This window comes from Emys orbicularis, chromosome 8 (genome assembly GCF_028017835.1).
Source record: "Emys orbicularis isolate rEmyOrb1 chromosome 8, rEmyOrb1.hap1, whole genome shotgun sequence".
Lineage (NCBI taxonomy): Eukaryota > Metazoa > Chordata > Testudines > Emydidae > Emys > Emys orbicularis.
In genome coordinates this window covers 7,243,380-7,261,964 of record NC_088690.1, presented here as the reverse complement: position 1 = coordinate 7,261,964, position 18,585 = coordinate 7,243,380, and the positions used below count along the sequence as shown (strand labels likewise).

General features: G+C 44.7%; 1 protein-coding gene across 1 annotated transcript in view; it reads left to right on the top strand.

The window, feature by feature from the left end:
- TRABD2B (TraB domain containing 2B) overlaps positions 1–18,585 on the top strand; it is a 409,784-nt gene that overhangs the window by 229,759 nt on the left and 161,440 nt on the right. Inside the window, exon 4 of the mRNA XM_065410015.1 lies at positions 14,850–15,024. Coding sequence (XP_065266087.1) covers positions 14,850–15,024 — 175 coding nt within the window. The remainder of the gene's footprint in view (positions 1–14,849; positions 15,025–18,585) is intronic.

The window sequence follows — 18,585 nt, the reverse complement described above, 5'->3', positions numbered from 1 at the left end:
CTATACATTCCGAAAGCACAAGTATCATTACTTAAATGTCTGGGTAAATACAATATTTGCTAATCCTGGTGGTAGAATTGTCAGCATTTTTGGAAGACGGTACTATTCTTCTGTAACATCTGACAGCTGGGGCAGGATTTCAGAGCTCTAGACAAGTCCATGCAGCTGGTACTAGACTAAATGCACTGTGAAATGTCACCGGGAAATAAAGCAGTATTGGAGAGAGAGGGGTTTTTTTGTAAGGCACTAGTTGTACATTAATATCCAAGAGCAGTAATTCAGCTACCTAACATTTGCAGGTTATGCTGCCATGCAGAATAGTAATTTACCCAAGATTTAGTTACAGCCTGAAAGATGCATCTGGGTTTCTTTAGAGAGAGATCTGTCCTACAGAGGAAGGATGGGCCAGTGGTTGGGACAGTGGAAATATGGGTTCAGTTTCCTGACCCGTCTTGGTTCCCCATCTATAAAATGGGGTGATAGTACTTTGCTACCTCTTGGGGATGTTGTGAGGATAAACCCATTAAAGTGCTTGTTGGCAATGCATGCCACAAGTGCCTTACGTAGATATGGGCCAGATTATCAGATGGTGTACGTTGGAAAAGCTGTACTGAAGTCAATGGCTCTATGCCGGTGTACACCAGCCAGGGCTTAGTCCCTAAGTGGCCATAGGGTACACTGGCTCAGGGTGTTAAGGGTTCTGGGCAGGTAGTGTTCCCTCTTGCCTGATCACTGCTGTCTTTGGTTGCTGAAACTCATGGATAGGGAACGGCTTGGATGAAGAGAGCAATGCTGTGGATAATGGCACTCCGGCCTCCAAAGCCCTACTCGCGGGGATGGTAGAAGCTGTTTGCTCGAAACCATAAGGTGTTCTAATATTATGGCAATTATTGAAGCATAAGTAGAAGATAGACAAACAACCTGTCTCCTTTGGAAACCTGGATTCAAAGGTGGATTACAGTGCAGGGTCTGGAATAAAATGAGGTCTCCACATCACAAAAGCACCCTGTGGCTTGTCGGTGCCGGCGGACACTGCTGCCCTCAGGAATGGAAGAGCAGAGGGTACTCCATGTCGGTAATGAGGTGCATTGGCCAGGCAGTATGGGACCTGCTGTGCTAGAATGTTAGCTCAAGCTGCAATTGGGGGTCAGGTTGCTTTGACGGAGCTGGGTGAGAGAACATGTATAGAATACTCCTCATTGCTATGCCATATCTCAGTAAATTCAGATGAGACGCTTGCATTCCCAAGCCCTAAATAAATCCGCCATAATATATTTTTTTTGTAAATCTATTTTAAAAAAAGGGGAGAACCCCAAAGCCAGCCCTCCCTGCGGTTCCATGACGCTGCTCTCTGTATGGGCGAGCACCGTTTCTCCAAGTTCATAAATCCTTAGTTAAACTTAATAAAACGTCACAGGACCAAGCTTTCTCTGTTAGGCTATGACACAGAAGTGGAGAAGGAAAAGTATCTCCTGCTTGTACCCCCTTCTTCTAACAATTGATCCTTCTGTGACTCTTTCAGTTAAAAGATTTATGGTGGACTTTCTGGGCAGAGAGTCAAAATGATACTGAAATGAAAATACTATGAAAACAGAGATGGGGTAGGAATGTTCTGCTTTCATGCTTGACTTTTTTTTAAAAAAAAGTCCCCTTCCCCTTTATGGAAGAATACTGTAGGATTTAAGGGGGGTAGCCCTACCAGGTTGGATCAACGAAAGGAAGGTGCAAGTAGTCTTCTACTGCAAAATTGAGATCAGCCTCTACAGGACCTTTCTTCCCACCCGCAGGCAGTTAGTTAGTTGCTTTAAGATCTGAAGCCTCTGGGGTTTTATCCCTTATGTTATTTTCCTCCCAATCTGATGTAAGTGTGGCTTTTCTCCCTGTTCATATAAATGGAATAACACAGGTTTTTTTAATACCAATAAACTCTTTGGCTTCAGTGGTATCTTGTAACAGGGAATTCCACCAGTGAATTATGTATGAATTGAATTAGGTGTTAATGGCCAATGTGTGTTAACTTATTATATATGAATTTGTGTATCAAAGAATTCCTTTTGTCCATTTGAAATGTGTTGCCTCTCAGTGTAATTGGATTTCTCTTTGCTCTTGTATTGAGAGAGGATAAATAGGAGGGTCTACTTTTTTCTGTCTGCCTTTCCATCCTACCCCCGTCATTACTGGCTTCCTATTTGCCCCGACTCCATTTCAACATCACATAGTCCCTCCTCCCACGTCTCCTGTCCAGTTATCCTTCTCCATTCTCAGCCTTCTCTTGTGTCCTCCCCTGTGGAGTGCAGTGCTGATCTGGCACCTTCATAACTCCCCACTTTTACACTGCATTTTGGAGCCAATTTCAGTTGAACTAGATCCCACTGAATAAAGTGCCTGTGCTGTTTTATTATGATGGCAATGCAATAATCATAATTTATGTTTATGTAGCACCTTTCCCACAGATGTGCCTTTACAAACTGCAAGCCTTATTGGGCCTGGTCCAAAGCCCATTGAACTCAATGGGGCGTCTTTCCATTGACTTGGATGGGTTGAGGATTAGGCCTGCATTGTGCAGCCACTCAATGGGAGAAGTCTCCCCCTTGTATAGTGGCTGTGCACAAGATCAGGCCCTGCACTCTCCTGAACAATAATAATTCACATCTTATGTAGCACTTTCATCAGGAGATCTCCAAGGGCTTTACGAAAGAGGTCGGTATCATTATCCCCATTTCACAGATGGGGACACTGAAGCACGGAGACATGACGTGACTTGCCCAGTGTCACCCCACAGGCCAGTGGCAGGAATAGACATCCTGAGTCCCGTGCTGTATTCACTAGGTCACACAGCCCTCCCATTAGATTTCCCTCTAATCTGGCCCAGCAAATTGTGCAGCTGGCGTTAAGTGCTGTGGCAGCATGCACTGCGCATCCTGCTTCTGATCACATGAAATTTAAGATGTATAAATTTATGTCACATCAAAGGAGCCTGCCCTCTCTACCCCCGAAGAGAAAAGCTGCTGTGTGTCACTGTACAACACGCTTGTTGTCTATAAATCACTTGGCTGTGTTACAGAGCCCTTGAAAAATGTTATCAGCGCATCCTGCGCTTAAACCTGTCCTTTAAGAACGAAAGGTCCTGATCATTCGAATCACATCATTAATTTGCCTCCGTTATGGTGCTGGATAAATACAACTGAGTATCTGGCTCGCTTCCAAAGCTAGTCAATGAAAACTATCTGTGGAATGCCCCGGCTACAATAAATACAAACTGAAACCATTAGGTGGAGTGTTGACTGATAAGCAGGCCCCAGATTTGTCCGAGGAATGGAGTTTTATCAAGGTAAAAGAAAATAAATCTGCACACCAAATGCGCAGCTATTGAAACGGGACCGTTTGGAAACATCTTATCACCTTCAGACATAAGCAGCTTAGACGAGCTGGCACAGCATCTTGTCTTTCCTTCAAAAGGATTGCTCTTTCCAATGAAGCGCTGCATGGAGCACTGGGCTTCACGAGCGTTGACCCAAAGGAGCTCTGGTTCAAGTTCTAGACAAAGAATCAGGCTTGCAGCTCTTGCATAGGCATTCACTCCTATTGAAGCCAGTAGCTCTCCCATGATTGGGCCGTTATGTCTGGTGACCAGAAAAGCTGAACTGAATTGTGACATGATTGTCCAGGGCAGCTCATGCTCCTGAGTGTGAGCTGAAGAGGCCGGCTATCTGCTTCTCTCTGCACTCTGAGGCAGGACACTTCTGTTGCAGAGCCAGTTCGGAAGCACCCGTGCTCTTGTGAGATCATAAGTTCTGCTCCACTTTGTGCCCGAATCAAAACTTTGGATCCTCAGACCCTCCAACTTTGTAGGCTTTTGGAACAAGACCCCAGAGCCAAAATGTGCAAAAGGCCTCTAATTTTTACAATGGGTCAAACCAAAATACCAGATCTGAACAATCTCAAACTCTGGCGCAGGGCCATGCATGTGTTTTTTGGACATTTGGAGCCATAGCCAAAATTTGCAGCTTGGGGTCCATCTCTTTTTAATAGCACTGGTCCAAAAAAAAAAAAAAAACCAAGATTTTTTCAGGGGAAAAAAAATAAAATTTCAAAATTTTCATCCCTCAACTTTTGAAAAATAAATTCTTTTGTTTATTTTAAACCTTTCAAAGTTCAGAATGTATTTATTCATTTAGTATTTATTTGGTTTGAGAAATTTTGACCAGGTCTACTTAGTACTATGAGACCAAACTTTAAAGAGGTGCTCTAAAGAGACAGAGAGTGCAGCCTTGCCTACATGTCAATGGGTTTGCCAGTATATCTATACTGACATAACTAGTGGAGTTCTTCTCCTGGTATAGTTAAACCACCTCCTCGAATGACGAGCTATCTCAGCAAAATGAGTCTTTTGCCAGTATAAGCTGCATCTACATGGTTTGTTTTTTTTTGCCAGCGTAACTCTCTTGGTTGGGGTGCATGTGTGGTATTTTGGGGGGGGTGTTTTTTTTTTCTCACTCCAAGACAACACAGCCATGCTGGCAAAACTTTTTAGAGTAGACCAAGATTTAGTGTAAGTCTTTGGAATCCAAGAGTATCTGTCAGCCCTGTATAAATTGCTGTAAAGCATTTGAACAGTTCCTTGTTTTTAAGGAGCTGGTTTTATGAAGTTGGCCTTGGAAGGACTTATTTAATCCTACTTGTTCAAGTGAAATGGGAAGGACTTATTTGTTTTTTAACTATATTGTGGCTTGACTATGGGAGATGCTGTTTTTCTTTTGTCTTGTAGCCAGAGGACATTTTTGTCACTTCATTATAAAAAAAAAAGAAGGCATTTGACTGCCCTGACTTGGCAGGATTAGAATTCAAGCATTCCACAAGAATGACCAGAGTTCCACATGTTCCTTGAACAGGCCAGATCCTCAGCTGGTGTAAATCAATGTAGCTCTGTTGTATTCAATAAAGCTATTCTGACTTACATCAACTGAGAATCTGGTGCCTAGATTTTAATCACCTTGGGGACAGTTGTTTATAGATTAAGGTCAAATCCTGTATTGATTTATATCCTATGCAACTCTGTCTGCCCAGAAACTGGTCACTTTGATCTATCTTGGGGTAATACCATTAATTTCAGTTGTTTCTCCTGGTTTCCACCTGTAGAATTGGAGGAGAATCAGGCCATTTTGGTTTTTGGGGGGACCATTTTGAGCATTTCTCTTTGGGGAAAGGGAGTTTTTGTGACTCTTTCCTTCCTTCATTCCCCATCCTGAAATTCTAGGGCAAAACCCTGGCCTGAAAAGGTACTTGCCAATCTTATGTCTTCCAAAAGGTATCCTCCAGGGTGTAGCAGATGTTTGTTTGGCTGCCTGGCTGATTCTAATTGAATTGGTGCAAAGTCCTGGGTTTCACTAGAACAATTCACGATACCAAAACTCTCAAAACTTTATCAAGCTGCAGATGTTCCTGGAAGTGAGCAAAAGAGGCCAGTTATCTTGTCCTTGCTGCACTCTAGGGCCGGACACTTCTGCCCTAATCTATAATTCCTCCTAGCCTGCATTTTGATCTTTGCTTTTTGTGGAATTTGACAGACATCTTACAAACTGGATCTTTTGGATTACACTTTTTTGTTGTTGTTGTTGTTGTTTAAAATCAGGTTGCAAACTTTATATAAACATCCAGTCTGGCCACAAACATTGTAATAACATAAGAACGGCCATACTGGGTCAGACTAATGGCCCATGGAGCCAGTATCCTGTCTTTGATAGTGGCCAATGCCAAATGCTTCAGGAGGAAAGAACAGAACAGGGCAATTCAAGTGATCCATCCCCTGTCATCCAGTCCCAGCTTCTGGCAGTTAGAGGTTTAGGGACATCCAGAGCATGGAGCTGCGTCCCTGACCATCTTGGCTAAACGCCATTGATGGACCTATCCTCCATGAATTTACCTAGTCCTTTTTTGAACCGTTACACTTTTGACCTTCACAATATCACCAGGCAATGAGTTCCACAGGTTGACTGAGCATTGTGTGAAGAAGTATTTCCTTTTGTTTATAAACTTCCTGCCTGTACAAAACAGATATGAAAAGAAACACACAGCCATTTTCCCTCGAGCCCAGACAACACCTACTCACGAAAAACTATCCTAGCCTGAGCCTTTGCCTGTAGCCTCTATCGACCAGCTGTTCTCCCAGTTTGTAGCAGAGGGTGATATGAAAAATACCTTTGAAAAAAAGAATGAACTGTTTTAATATACCACACACACAAAAAAATCCTGGCCACAGGTTCTTTGCTTTATTGCCACACTCTTTCCTTTGATCAGGATCCTCACTTGGGAGGCTTGGCAACTCAGAGGCGATGGTTTTAGTGTCGGAATAGCAGAAACTTTTTGTCAAAGGAAACAAAGGGTTTTGAAGAAAAATAGAAAAACATGAACTTTTCCAGATGTGTGCAGCTTGCGAGGGTTTGCCTCGACAGTCACGACTTCGGGGGTTTTGAGGGGATATTAGTAAGCATTAGGGGTTACCCTCAAAACTGAAACCTAACCCTCTATTTGCATATGCTGGAGGCTTGTCATCCTTATTCAATTAATACACGAATCCCAGTAATCCAGCCCTAAGTATACACTGCATACTTGGGTGAAGCTTGCAGAACGGGGCTACGCTGCTTGTTCGGACTGTGTTTTGTTAAGACTTCTTTAATCAAAACACTCATTCAGATAGGGAGGCCCGGCTGCATATTTTGGCATTGCTACCAAAAGGGGGCGGGGGCTGATGTTGATTTCTTTTTCCTTTAAGTGCTTGGAAAGTGACTATTTAACTGGTGTGGAAAAATAAATAGAAAACATACACGGAGGTCATGACTTCTCCGGGATTCATTGAAAGCCTTTTAAAAGGGATAAACATGTCCCCCCTCAAGGTGTTTGTGAGACACATGGCCAATGTTTGCAGCCATTTCCCCCTCCCCCCCCCCCATTAAGCTTAAATTCATGACAGTGAGGAGGGGGAGAAAGGGGTTGGTTCCGGTGCCCAGTGTGAGCAGAAATGGCATTAGACTTTCTACAGTCCCTATAAGGTCACAACTCCAACCTTGAACAAGCCAACTGCTTCACTCTGGGTACTTCTGTTGGGGTGGAGCACCATTGACGTCACTGGTGCTTGGTGGAGATCTTGGGCTCTACCCATACAGGGCTCCTCCTAGGATCAGAGCCTGCTGGAGAGCTGGGATCAGGCCCTCCTCCTCCCCGGACCCCCTGGCAGAGGGACGAATTGGTCTGTGAGATCTGTCATGTTCTGGTCCTGCAGAAGGAGTAATGGAGCCTTGAGTTCCCTCCCCAGCTCTTGCTGCCATCTGCATTCCGAAATATATTAGAGATTTATAAATCTAGATGTTTTAGTGCCACTAAGAGGCCAAATGAAATGAGAGCGGTTTGGGCTAGTGGCTGGCACACAGGCCTGGGAGTCAGGCACTCCTGAGCTCTGAGCCTGCCACGGACACTGAGTCCCCTTTTCCCCACAGCAGCTGCTGCTCTCTTCCTCTCTCCCTCCTTTTCCCACTTTCTCTTGTCTTTCTCTCTCTCTCCCTCCTTCCACCTCTGTATCCTCCCTCCCATAGGGTTCCTGGTGGTGCCGCTGAGCCCTGCAACACCAGGGTCATCGGAGCAGGGCCTTCTCCTCCTCCTCCTCCCTTGTTTTTTTCCTGCTACTGCTGTCTCCAGGGAAAAGAGACACAGACTTACTAGCCAGCCTGGCCTCCGGCTGCTTTTCAGCTGAAGGGGTGGGGGAGGACGAGCTGACTTTGCTGAAGAGGCAGAGAAGACTGAAAATATGCCCCTTGCTAGTGGAATTTGTTCCCCCATGAAACTGGATGTCAGCCTGCACCGCACAACAGGTTTGAAACACCTGGTCTCAATAGCGGCACTAAGAGACGTGAACTGGCCAAGGTCTCAGGAGCAGAGCTAGGAACGGAACCCACGCTGTATGACTCCCCCTGCCGTTCCCGACTGACTAGGCCATTTTGTCAGCAGAGAAGCAGGCAGGTGCCCCCGTACCTTGCGGTACTGCCAGGTCGCTTCCTGCCTTCGAAAGGCAGACTCTTACTTAGCTTCAGTAAAGGGCAGGCTGGAAAAGCCATCGCCGGGCTGGAAACGGTGACTTAGTCAAAACCGTAACGCCGCTGCCCGCCATGCTCCCTGGAGCGAGGCTAGGGGCAGCTTGGCTGGGGAGTGGGTGGACACCCCGGGGTAGATGTGCCTGGGAGAGATTGTATTGGTTTTACTGAACCTGTCTCCAGCTGAAAATTACAGCTTCCTGACTGAACGGAATTAAGGGTCTGCCCTGAGACGTTGTTCTGTGCTGGGTGGGTGTGTGGGACTGAAATCTGATGAGCAGAATCGTGACTGTGTTTAGTATTTTGAGATTTCTGGTCAATGCAAGTACCGGGCTAGATTTATGTGTCATGTTAAGGCTCCTATAAACCTCTCCAGCAACCTGTATGTCAGAAGATCCCCCTGGTGGGATCAAGCTGGTTTACCTGCTCTGGCTATGCCCTCTTCCACCTCCAGCATGTCCTGGATACGTCCTAGACACCTCGCCCGCTGCTTCCTCAGGCCTTTCCCCAGTTCTACACAGCCTTGCACCTTGCTTAACCACTTACAGCTGTGCAAAGTGGGTGTGAAAAGTCACCTCCAGTGTAAATAGAGGCATAGGATGGGACCTAGTCCAGTATCTAAATGGTTGCCAGTACCAGATGCCTGAGAGGTAAGAACCCCATGCCTTGCAGATGTGGGATAATCGACCCCATCCTGCTTAAGGGAGAGCAGATTTTGATTGAGATGAAGGGGTAACTGAGTTGATTTCTCTCACTTTGCATAGAAAATCCTTTCACACCCCCATCAGGCTTCTGGTATTTTATTTTTCCTGTTAAAAGTCACTAATAAATGGAGGATTTATTTGGCTGGTGGCAGGGCGTTAATCTGCATCAGTGCCCTGGGCAGCACACCACTGTGCATAGCTCCTTTAGGGTTTCCTCTTTCTCCATTTTGCGTAATGACCCAGGAGTTGATCTGTTTGGAAGCTGCCAACTTTGGGCCATACCAAATTAATTAGCCGCCTCTTTTCTTGGCTACTGAGGGCCCTTTCGGAAGGAAACTCATAGCTCCTGGAGCAGAAACGGTTGAGTCAGCAACAGTCATCATTTCAGCAACCACAATCCCATGTCGGCTTTATCCTTCTCTTGGCTACTTTTATGCTCACAGTCCATTCGGCGTGCACTATTGGAATTCTTCACATTACAGGGTAAAGTAACCATAGATTGTTCGGCCAGATGTTAGAAATGTCCGTAAATCAGAGGAGAACAGGTGTCTTCCAACTCCAAGTAGTATATTTTGTAGCACTGGAGTAAAAATACAATGCCCCATTGACCTTTGTTAGCAGTAGAGTCCCTTCCCTGTATAGGCCATGATAACCATTACTTAAATGTCCGCCTCTTGCTGCAAAACACTGGTATAAATTGAGAGCAGCTCAGCTGGGCTCAATTTGAATCTTACATACTATGACAGGTTGGCAGCCTTTAGAACTCTCCTTGGGGTCTTTAGAATCCTGTTTGAGCAGCATTGTCAATTCCTGTGATTTTAATCGAAAGCGGCCTGGTGCTCGGTGTTTTGCTTAAGGCCCTGGATTTCAATATAGCAAGGTTCTAGCCTTTATGGTTGCAGAGAAAAGCTAGGAAATGTGAAGTATAAAGGCTCAAAACCCAGAAGGCCATTAAAAAGTGATGTCTTATTAAAAAAAAAATCCCATGCTCTTTAAGACAATCTATATGATTTTGGAGGGCTTGATGCATGATTTTTTACCTCGCTGGCTTGGCAATACCGTTTATGGATGCAGGGCTCCTCTGACATGTCCTGTTAATTGAGGAAGGATGGTCTGTGGTTAAGACTGGGACGCAGGAGATCCATGATCAATTCCCTGTTCTGCCACTGACTTTCTCTGACTTTGAACATGTCACCTAATCTCTCTCTCCGCCTCAGTTCCGTGACTATAAAATGGGGATACCACGTGAGTTCTCTGTTTAGATTGTGAAGTGTTTGGGGCAGGTACTGTACCTTACTCTGTGTGTGTGTGTGTGTGTGTGTGTGTGTGTGTGTGTGTGTGTGTGTTGCCCAAATGGTAGGAATCAGGAGTTTGAACCCTACATACACGTGAAGTGGGATTACTGCTGAGCTGTAGTATAGGTGAGTTCAGTTAGCTTTCAACCAGGATATAAAGGGGGTTGGAGGAGCCTCTCTGAGGCAGAGAGAGGGAACTAGAGTCTGGGACAGAGGTTCTTCAGGGAAAACCCTAAGGACCACCTGGCCTGGGGAAAATGCTTAGTCTGAGGTTTGTGTTTGAGTGTTGTACCAATAATGCCCACCTCAGGAAAGGGAATATATGGTCTCCATAGTGCATACATTGGCAGCAATGACACTTGCGTAGACACTGGGATGTCTTCAGTAGGGTTTCTCTGTTTTGACATGGGGGTAACTGAGAAGAATTTTTGGGTCCCTGTCCCATTTTCGTTTCCGGGGCTCGTCCTCCCAAATCACAGATGGAATAAAGCTTGAAGGGCAATAACACTGACTCACTCCTCATCTTCACCCCACCAGTCTCACCCACAGCTCAATCCAGGTGAGAGATGTTCCTGCGTTAACATCTAACGGGAGCCTGCACTCTTTGCACTTGACTGATATACGGAGGCCCAATTCCCGTGAAAGCCTTTGGGCCAAACTCATCTGTGACTTTAAAAAGGCCTGATTCTGATTTCATCCGTACTGGTGCAAGGCTACTGATCTGAATGGAGTTAGTCCACATAGAGTAACCAGAGCAGGGGCCAAATAGGGTGTAAGTAGTTTGGGAAATAGAGCTAAGGGTAGCTTGTCTCAATAGTGAAAATTGCACGATGCTGGTGTTTGCTGGGCCTGATTTTGATTTCACGCTGGTGTGAATCAAAAGAGGCTCCATTGTGGTCAGTGGTGTTCTACAGGGGTAGATGAGATCAGGAGTAGTCATTTCTATTGTGGCAGGAAAAAAACAACTAACTGGAGACTATAAAAAGACTATAAGTATAGGTTGGGCCTGCTTTGTTTTATTCACCAGTGAATTTGGCTTGACGTGTCTGCACTTACACGTGTCTGAGGTAATTGTTTTCAGGCCGATTTGGTAAATCTCTGATTCTTTGTGTCAGTCCCAAAACTCCTCTAAACATTTAAAAAAAAAAAAAAAAACCCTGAGAAAAAATGTACTTCAGTGTTTATAACATCTCAGTTCCATCATGGCAGGAGCTAGGCCATTATCCCGCTCTGTGTTTTGCTTCCCGTTAATGATACTGCAGGACGTTGTGCTAACGTAACATGTTTCCTCTGTCTCAGTACAGATGTGGAGACCGAGTGGCATTCTGAAGCTTTACACAAAGGCTTTTATACTGACTGCTGTGGTAGAACCCAGCACTATTTCCAGATAACATTTATTGTCACTCAGGCCTAGGGTGACCAGATGTCCCGATTTTATGGGGACAGTCCTGATATTTGGGGCTTTGTCTTATATAGGTGCCTATTACCCCCCACCCCCGTCCCGATTTTTCACCCTTGCTGTCTGGTCACCCTACTCAGTCCTGTAACCTGGGGACCTTCTTTGACTCGGACCTCTCTCAAGTTCCTCACATCCAGGCGATGGCTAAATCTTGCTGCAGAGCATTTATCCTCACAACACCTTTGGGAGTTTGAGCATTGGCCTGCTAAACCCAGCGTTGTGAGTTCAATCCTTGAGGGGGCCACTTAGGGATCTGGGGCAAAATCAGTACTTGGTCCAGCTAGTGAAGGAAGGGGGCTGGACTCGATAACCTTTTGGGGTCCCTTCCAGTTCTAAGAGATAGAGAGGCAGGCCAGCTGTATCGTTCCCATTGTACAGATGGGTAACTAAGGCACAAAGAGACGAAGTGACTTGTCCAAAACCACACAGGAAGTCTGTGGTGGAGCAGGGACTTGAATCATAGAATATCAGGGTTGGAAGGGACCTCAGGAGGTCATCTAAGGGGGAGGGGGGAAATAAAACCTGCCGGCATAATCGCTCATGTGCACAGTGCTATGTTGGTGAGAGACGCTCTCCCGTCGGCATAACGCTGCTACATGAGTTCTCATACAGCGGCACAGCTGTAATGCCTCTGTAAGCCTGCGAGTGTAGACATGGCCTTAGTCTCAGGCTTGCGTCCTAACCATTGTGCCATCCTTCCTAAAGCTCCCACTGACTTCAGTGTTGCACAGTCATGGCTGCAGAACCCCAGTACTGCAAATTCTTATGTACATGCATAACTTTATTTGCCTACCTTCTGACTGGGAGTGCTCACCCGGGTAGAGCTACACATGTAGGAAAGGGCTTGTCTACGCATGAAAGTTAATCTGGAATAAAGTAGGGTGTGAATTTAAAGTGAATTAACTACTCCATGTGTGGACGCTCTGACTCTGGAAGAAGAGTGCTGTATTCCCCTTTAGTACCAACTTTGTATTCAGCTGGCCAGAAAAAACAGTGTGATCACAGGTTCCAAAATTATTGCTGTCATACCATACTGCTCTTGGGCTGTACCCCATTCTGGTGCCCACACCAGAGCAATAGGCCTCCCAGGAGGCTGAATGCTTTGCAAAGGCTTCACACTCAGCTCCCACTTGTCTCCTGCAAAGAGCGCTCTCTCCGCATATTGCTTGGCAATGGGTTTCCTGAATATCTAAAGTCTGCTTGTGTACATCAACAGCAGGGTTCGAACCCAGGACTCTCAGCATCAGTCACTACTGTTTAAAGCTACAGAAGCAACTTGCTTAGCTAGTAGCATTAGTAGGCTGTTCTCTTTTAGCAGCTCAGCCAGTAGAGGGGTTGGCAGCATAGTACACATGCATGCACCACTAGGTGGAGCTATATCTACTTTATCTTGAATCCAAACAAAAAGTCTTCATGGGCCTTCCAGGGAACACTTAACAGGGGGGCATCCAATCCCCTTGCTGAATTCTTGAGGTTGCGCTTTTACAATAACAATTTGAAAAAAAATTAACTCCCGACGACGGTTAACAGCTTGCTAATTGCATGGAACTGTTTCTTGAGTTCCTGATCCCTGTCTGGTGGTTAAGGAGGCAAAAGGCTCCATAAATCAGCAGGAGCAGCTGCTTCCTTCGAGCCAGGCATGGCGTATGTCACAAACTGTAGAAAGGAACGGCGATATTGGAAGAAGTGGAGATGATTAATGGAGCAGACGTCGAGGCTCGGAGAGTGCTTGCACTACTGTGTATAGTAGCTATGCATACTTCAATCATTTATCTTCTCTCCTCACCCTCCTCCCTCTCTTTCCCAAGCGACAGGGCAGTCATGTTAAGTGTGGTGGCCATTAAAAATAGAATAATTTACAATGTGCTTAAAGACCCGGCATGGTGTTGCCAGTGATGACGCTTAAATGTGTCCCTTCCTCTTGTTCTTTGGGAGGAGAATGGAAAGGGAATAGGAAACCCAATGCTTGATTTTAAATGACTGCTCTGGCTTCAGCAAACCCTTTCCAGCTTAGGAGGAGAAAATCTGGGTCCCTTTGGCATCTGCTGTTTGATCCGTTCATTGTCATGCCAGACGGGCATCTTGGGTGAGATGAGCAAAGGATAGTTTAATGACAAGCCAAGAGCAAAAAATTAAATACAATTAACAAGGCAATGTGTATCTTGATTCTACTAGGCTGGATTATAGCTGGGTCTATGCAGGTGGGGTGGAAATATGATGCACTTAACTTTCTGCTTGGGCCAGAGCTTCATATAATCACCTATAACCCTAACCCTAAAACCTAAGTCCTTGTATTTCCTGGACAGGTGGGGAAGGTTAGCTCCAGCATCAATGCTAGGCTTGCTAAGCGGGTGGAGTGAGGGAGGTCTACCATCTGACATAGCCGATCCTGCATCAGTATTTTGCATATGGCACTAATGGACCTGCTCTGGAGGCATCTTCACTAATTCCAGATCAGGATCCGTATGCTTATATACTGCCTTCGTTGCCTTTGGGCAATGGGTGGAGAAGAGAGATTTTTCCACTTCTAGGTACTGTGCCTTCAGACATTCTTAGATCTGCCAAGATATCATTTCGTTGTCCAATTCAACTTCTAAAAGCTCCCGCACCTCTGGCTAATCTCCATTGTTCTGATACCCATTAAATATGGAATCTTGGTATACAAGGAAATACAAAGGCTTGTAGTATTTATGTAGAACCAATTGATTTATGGCTTTCCTTTACAGCAGAGAGCCAAATGCAGAATGGCCATTATTTACTCAAACCCAGTCCAGGGGATAGGAATCTTTGACGGCCTTTGCCCCTTCCTTGAGATCTGAAGCGGCTGTGCCTTTCGCTCTTGTAGCCAGTAACTCTTTTTTTTTTTTTTGCCTCTCCAACATCCTCAGATAGTTACTCAAAACAAACACAAAATGAGTCCAGTTTTGAAATCCAGTGACGTTCTGTTCATTTTTTTTGTCCTTCTCTTTATTTTCCAATTTCACATTCTCCTCTGCACTTCCCAGTTCAGTCCCAGAGCAGTAAAAATGCCAATTTTTTTTTTTAAAGGCATGTTCTTGTGGAATTTCCTGCAATCTGACATGGTTTGCACACCTTGTTTGCAGTGCCGGGAAGTTTGGGCAGTTTAGATAAACTTGGGTTAAGATTCCAATGTTAATTCCAGTTAATCTGGAATAAAGTAGGGTGTTGGATACTTGGATGCTTAGCTGAACCAACCAAGCTTTATTTCTTGTTCTCCCGTCCCAAGCCCCCTGGTTTCCCTCTGTCTGCCTTTGTATCTGAACTGCAGTATTTCTTTCCATTGCAGCTCCCTAACTTCATCAACACAACGCTCCCTCCACATGAGCAAGTGACGGCTCAGGAGATAGACAGCTACTTCCGACAGGAGCTCATTTACAAGAGGAACGAGAGGATGGGGAAAAGAGTGATGGCCCTTTTAAATCAGAACACAGACAAGAGCTTCTTCTTTGCCTTTGGAGCAGGTATGGAACAAAATACCCTTGTTTGTTTACTTATGTGGACAATGTAATTGAAATCCAATGGGGGGTGGGGGCGGGAGAGGGTTCTTCACTGTAAAATTTGGCCTTCAGTATAGAAATCTTCCTCTTGGGAATCTCCTTTGAGGCAGAAGGTCCTTGCTCCCTGACCTATTTCAGGACCTGGCAGTTATGTGGATTGAAACATAAACTCTTTGCACTTACACAATTTATTTTACATGCCAACCTATGTTCACTTATTGTTTTCCTCTTATTGTAAATCTGCTCATTTCTTAGAGACTGAGTCAGGACATTCATGGACTTTACTAGTAGAGTTGATACATGCCAGGCTACTTAGCGGCCTTTCAAATCATCGCAGACTATCTTCAGTGTTCCTTAGAGTGCTCCGGTTTGCTCCCGAAAGGGACTCTATACAGTAAAGATGCCTGCAATAGATTGCTACAATATACACCACTGCCCTCTTTCTTTTTTGAACAGAGTAGAAACTTTTCTAAGGTGAAAGCATTTATCTTTCTAACTTCTAAGGCCCCAACTAAGCATGAATTTAAAGTTAAGCCAGTGCTTAAGTCCATTGATTTCAAGGCAGTTAGCGATTGCCATATTGAAAACCAATAATTGATTCCTACTCTGTGTTTTCTTGCTCTTAGTCAATTTGTAATCCATGACGGAACTTGGCCTCTCACCCCGTGACTCTTGCCAAGGATGTTGGCAAAGGCCACTGTTACAATCATTACTCAGGCAAAGCTTCCATTAGCATCAGTGGAAATTTTTGCTTGAGAAGGACTTCAAGATTTGGTCCAGACCTTCCGTTATTCCTTGTTACAGCATGGACACATTTTGATTTTTTTTCTCAGTTCATCTAGACTGAATTTTCTCTGGCACTTCTACTCTCCCATTCCTTGATGTTTCCATGTCTTTAGAAATCAGTTTTGCCTAGCTCTCCTTGCGGTAGGAAAATGCACTTTTTTAGGGAGAGAGCAGGGAGAGAGAGAGAGAAATTGAAAGGGATGTGTCAGATGTTTAACAGAGCAAAAGTGGTAGAGTAAAACTACACAAACAGGTACTTGCCACACATCTCTTCCTAGCAGTCATGGCTGAACTGTGGAAGTTCAGGGCTTTTGTTTAACATCTGAAATTGACAATCTGAAGATTATCCAAACTAATTGGGGAAAGTGGCTAAAAACTCTGCAAGGAGACAGGTTTTGCCATGAAATTTTGACTACGGCCTGGTTTTGACTATATTAGAATCAGCCTTTGTCACTAGGCTTCTGCATCCAGTTCTGTCTGCAGCCAGAAAGAACAGATACATACAAAGGTTTGGGGGAAATTTCTGGTTGTTTTTTTTTTTTTTTTAAATTTAATTCAAGTGTCAGCTTTCATTCTTGCAACTCCTTTAGAGGAAACACATTAGCTCCTCACTGAAACAGCATTTATTATGGTGCAAAAGATAAGCTGTTCCATCCCAAAAAAGGATCTCCCCAACTTTTGCGCTCATAGTTTCTGGTAACTTTAATCAGCACTTGATTGATTATTTGCAGAACTGATTGAAAATTTGATTTTTTTTTCCCTATGGGAAAGTCCAATATGTCAACTTTTTATTTTGTTGATTTTTTTTTCTTCAGAACAAAAAGTTTTGAAAAATTTCATATTGGAAATGTTTGTTTTGGTGTGCTCGACCAAATGGAAACATTTTTTGTTTCAAGTTCACCATTAAACTATATCTCTCTAAGGTCCCAAGGTGCCTCTTGGGAGTTGTAATTCTGATGCCGCAAGTCCTTATTCTTTCTATGGGCTTGGCTCCAGGGCTGATGTACAGCTCCCATGATGCACCATGTGGCTTGGTCAGAGGTCACAGTGTATTATGGGAGGTGTAGGTCAGCCTGCCTATAGGAGATAATGAGGCATGAAGCACCTGAACTACAACTACAACCTGATTCACCCTAGGTAGGTGCAGGTTGGTGTCAAAATGACTTTAAACAAAATATTTTGTTTCAATTTGTCCCAGTCGAAAATACATTCATACTAATTAAAAAATTGTTAAAACCAAATTTTACCATGGAAAATTCCCAACCGACTCTCCTTGTCTGTCACCCATTGAGCCAATATGTTTCTCTGATAGAAATGGCCTAACTTGTGCACCTCTGTATAGGTTGAGTATCGGGGGGTAGCCGTGTTAGTCTGTATCTACAAAAACAACAAGGAGTCTGGTGGCACCTTAAAGACTAACAGATTTATTTGGGCATAAGCTTTCGTGGGTAAAAACCTCACTTCTTCGGATGCATAGAGTGAAAGTTACAGATGCAGGCATTATATACTGACACATGGAGAGCAGGGAGTTACTTCGCAAGTGGAGAACCAGTGTTGACAGGGCCAATTCAATCAGGGTGGATGTAGTCCACTCCCAATAATAGATGAGGAGGTGTCAATTCCAGGAGAGGAAAAGCTGCTTCTGTAATGAGCCAGCCACTCCCAGTCCCTATTCAAGCCCAGATTAATGGTGTTAAATTTGCAAATGAATTTTAGTTCTGCTGTTTCTCTTTGAAGTCTGTTTCTGAAGTTTTTTTGTTCAATGATAGTGACTTTTAAATCTGTAATAGAATGACCAGGGAGATTGAAGTGATCACTTACTGGCTTTTGTATGTTACCATTCCTGATGTCCGATTTGTGTCCATTTATTCTTTTGTGGAGGGACTGTCCGGTTTGGCCAATGTATATAGCAGAGGGGCATTGCTGGCACATGATGGCATATATAACATTAGTAGATGTGCAGGTGAATGAGCCCTTGATGGTGTGGCTGATGTGGTTGGGTCCTCTGATGGTGTCGCCAGAGTAGATATGGGGACAGAGTAGGCAACGAGGTTTGCTACAGGGATTGGTTCCTGTGGTGTGGTGTGTAGTTGCCGGTGAGTATTTGCTTCAGGTTGGGGGGTTGTCTGTAAGCGAGGACTGGCCTGCCTCCCAAGGTCTGTGAGAGTGAGGGATCATTTTCCAGGATAGGTTGTAGATCGTGGCTAATGCGCTGGAGAGGTTTTAGCTGGGGGCTGTATGTGATGGCCAGTGGTGTTCTGTTATTATCCTTGTTGGGCCTGTCCTGTAGTAGGTGATTTCTGGGTACCCGTCTTGCTCTGTCAATCTGTTTCCTCACTTCCCCAGGTGGGTATTGTAGTTTTAAGAATGCTTGATAAAGATCTTGTAGGTGTTTGTCTCTGTCTGAGGGGTTGGAGCAAATTCGGTTGTATCTTAGGGCCTGGCTGTAGACAATGGATCGTGTGATGTGTCTTGGATGGAAGCTGGAGGCATGTAGGTACGTATAGCGGTCAGTAGGTTTCCGGTATAGGGTGGTGTTTATGTGACCATCACTTATTTGCACTGTAGTGTCCAGGAAGTGGATCTCTTGTGTGGACTGGTCCAGGCTGAGGTTGATGGTGGGGTGGAAATTGTTGAAGTCCAGGTGGAATTCTTCAAGGTCCTCCTTTCCGTGGGTCCATATGACGAAGATGTCATCAATGTAGTGCAAGTAGAGGAGGGGAACTGTATAGGTTGTGA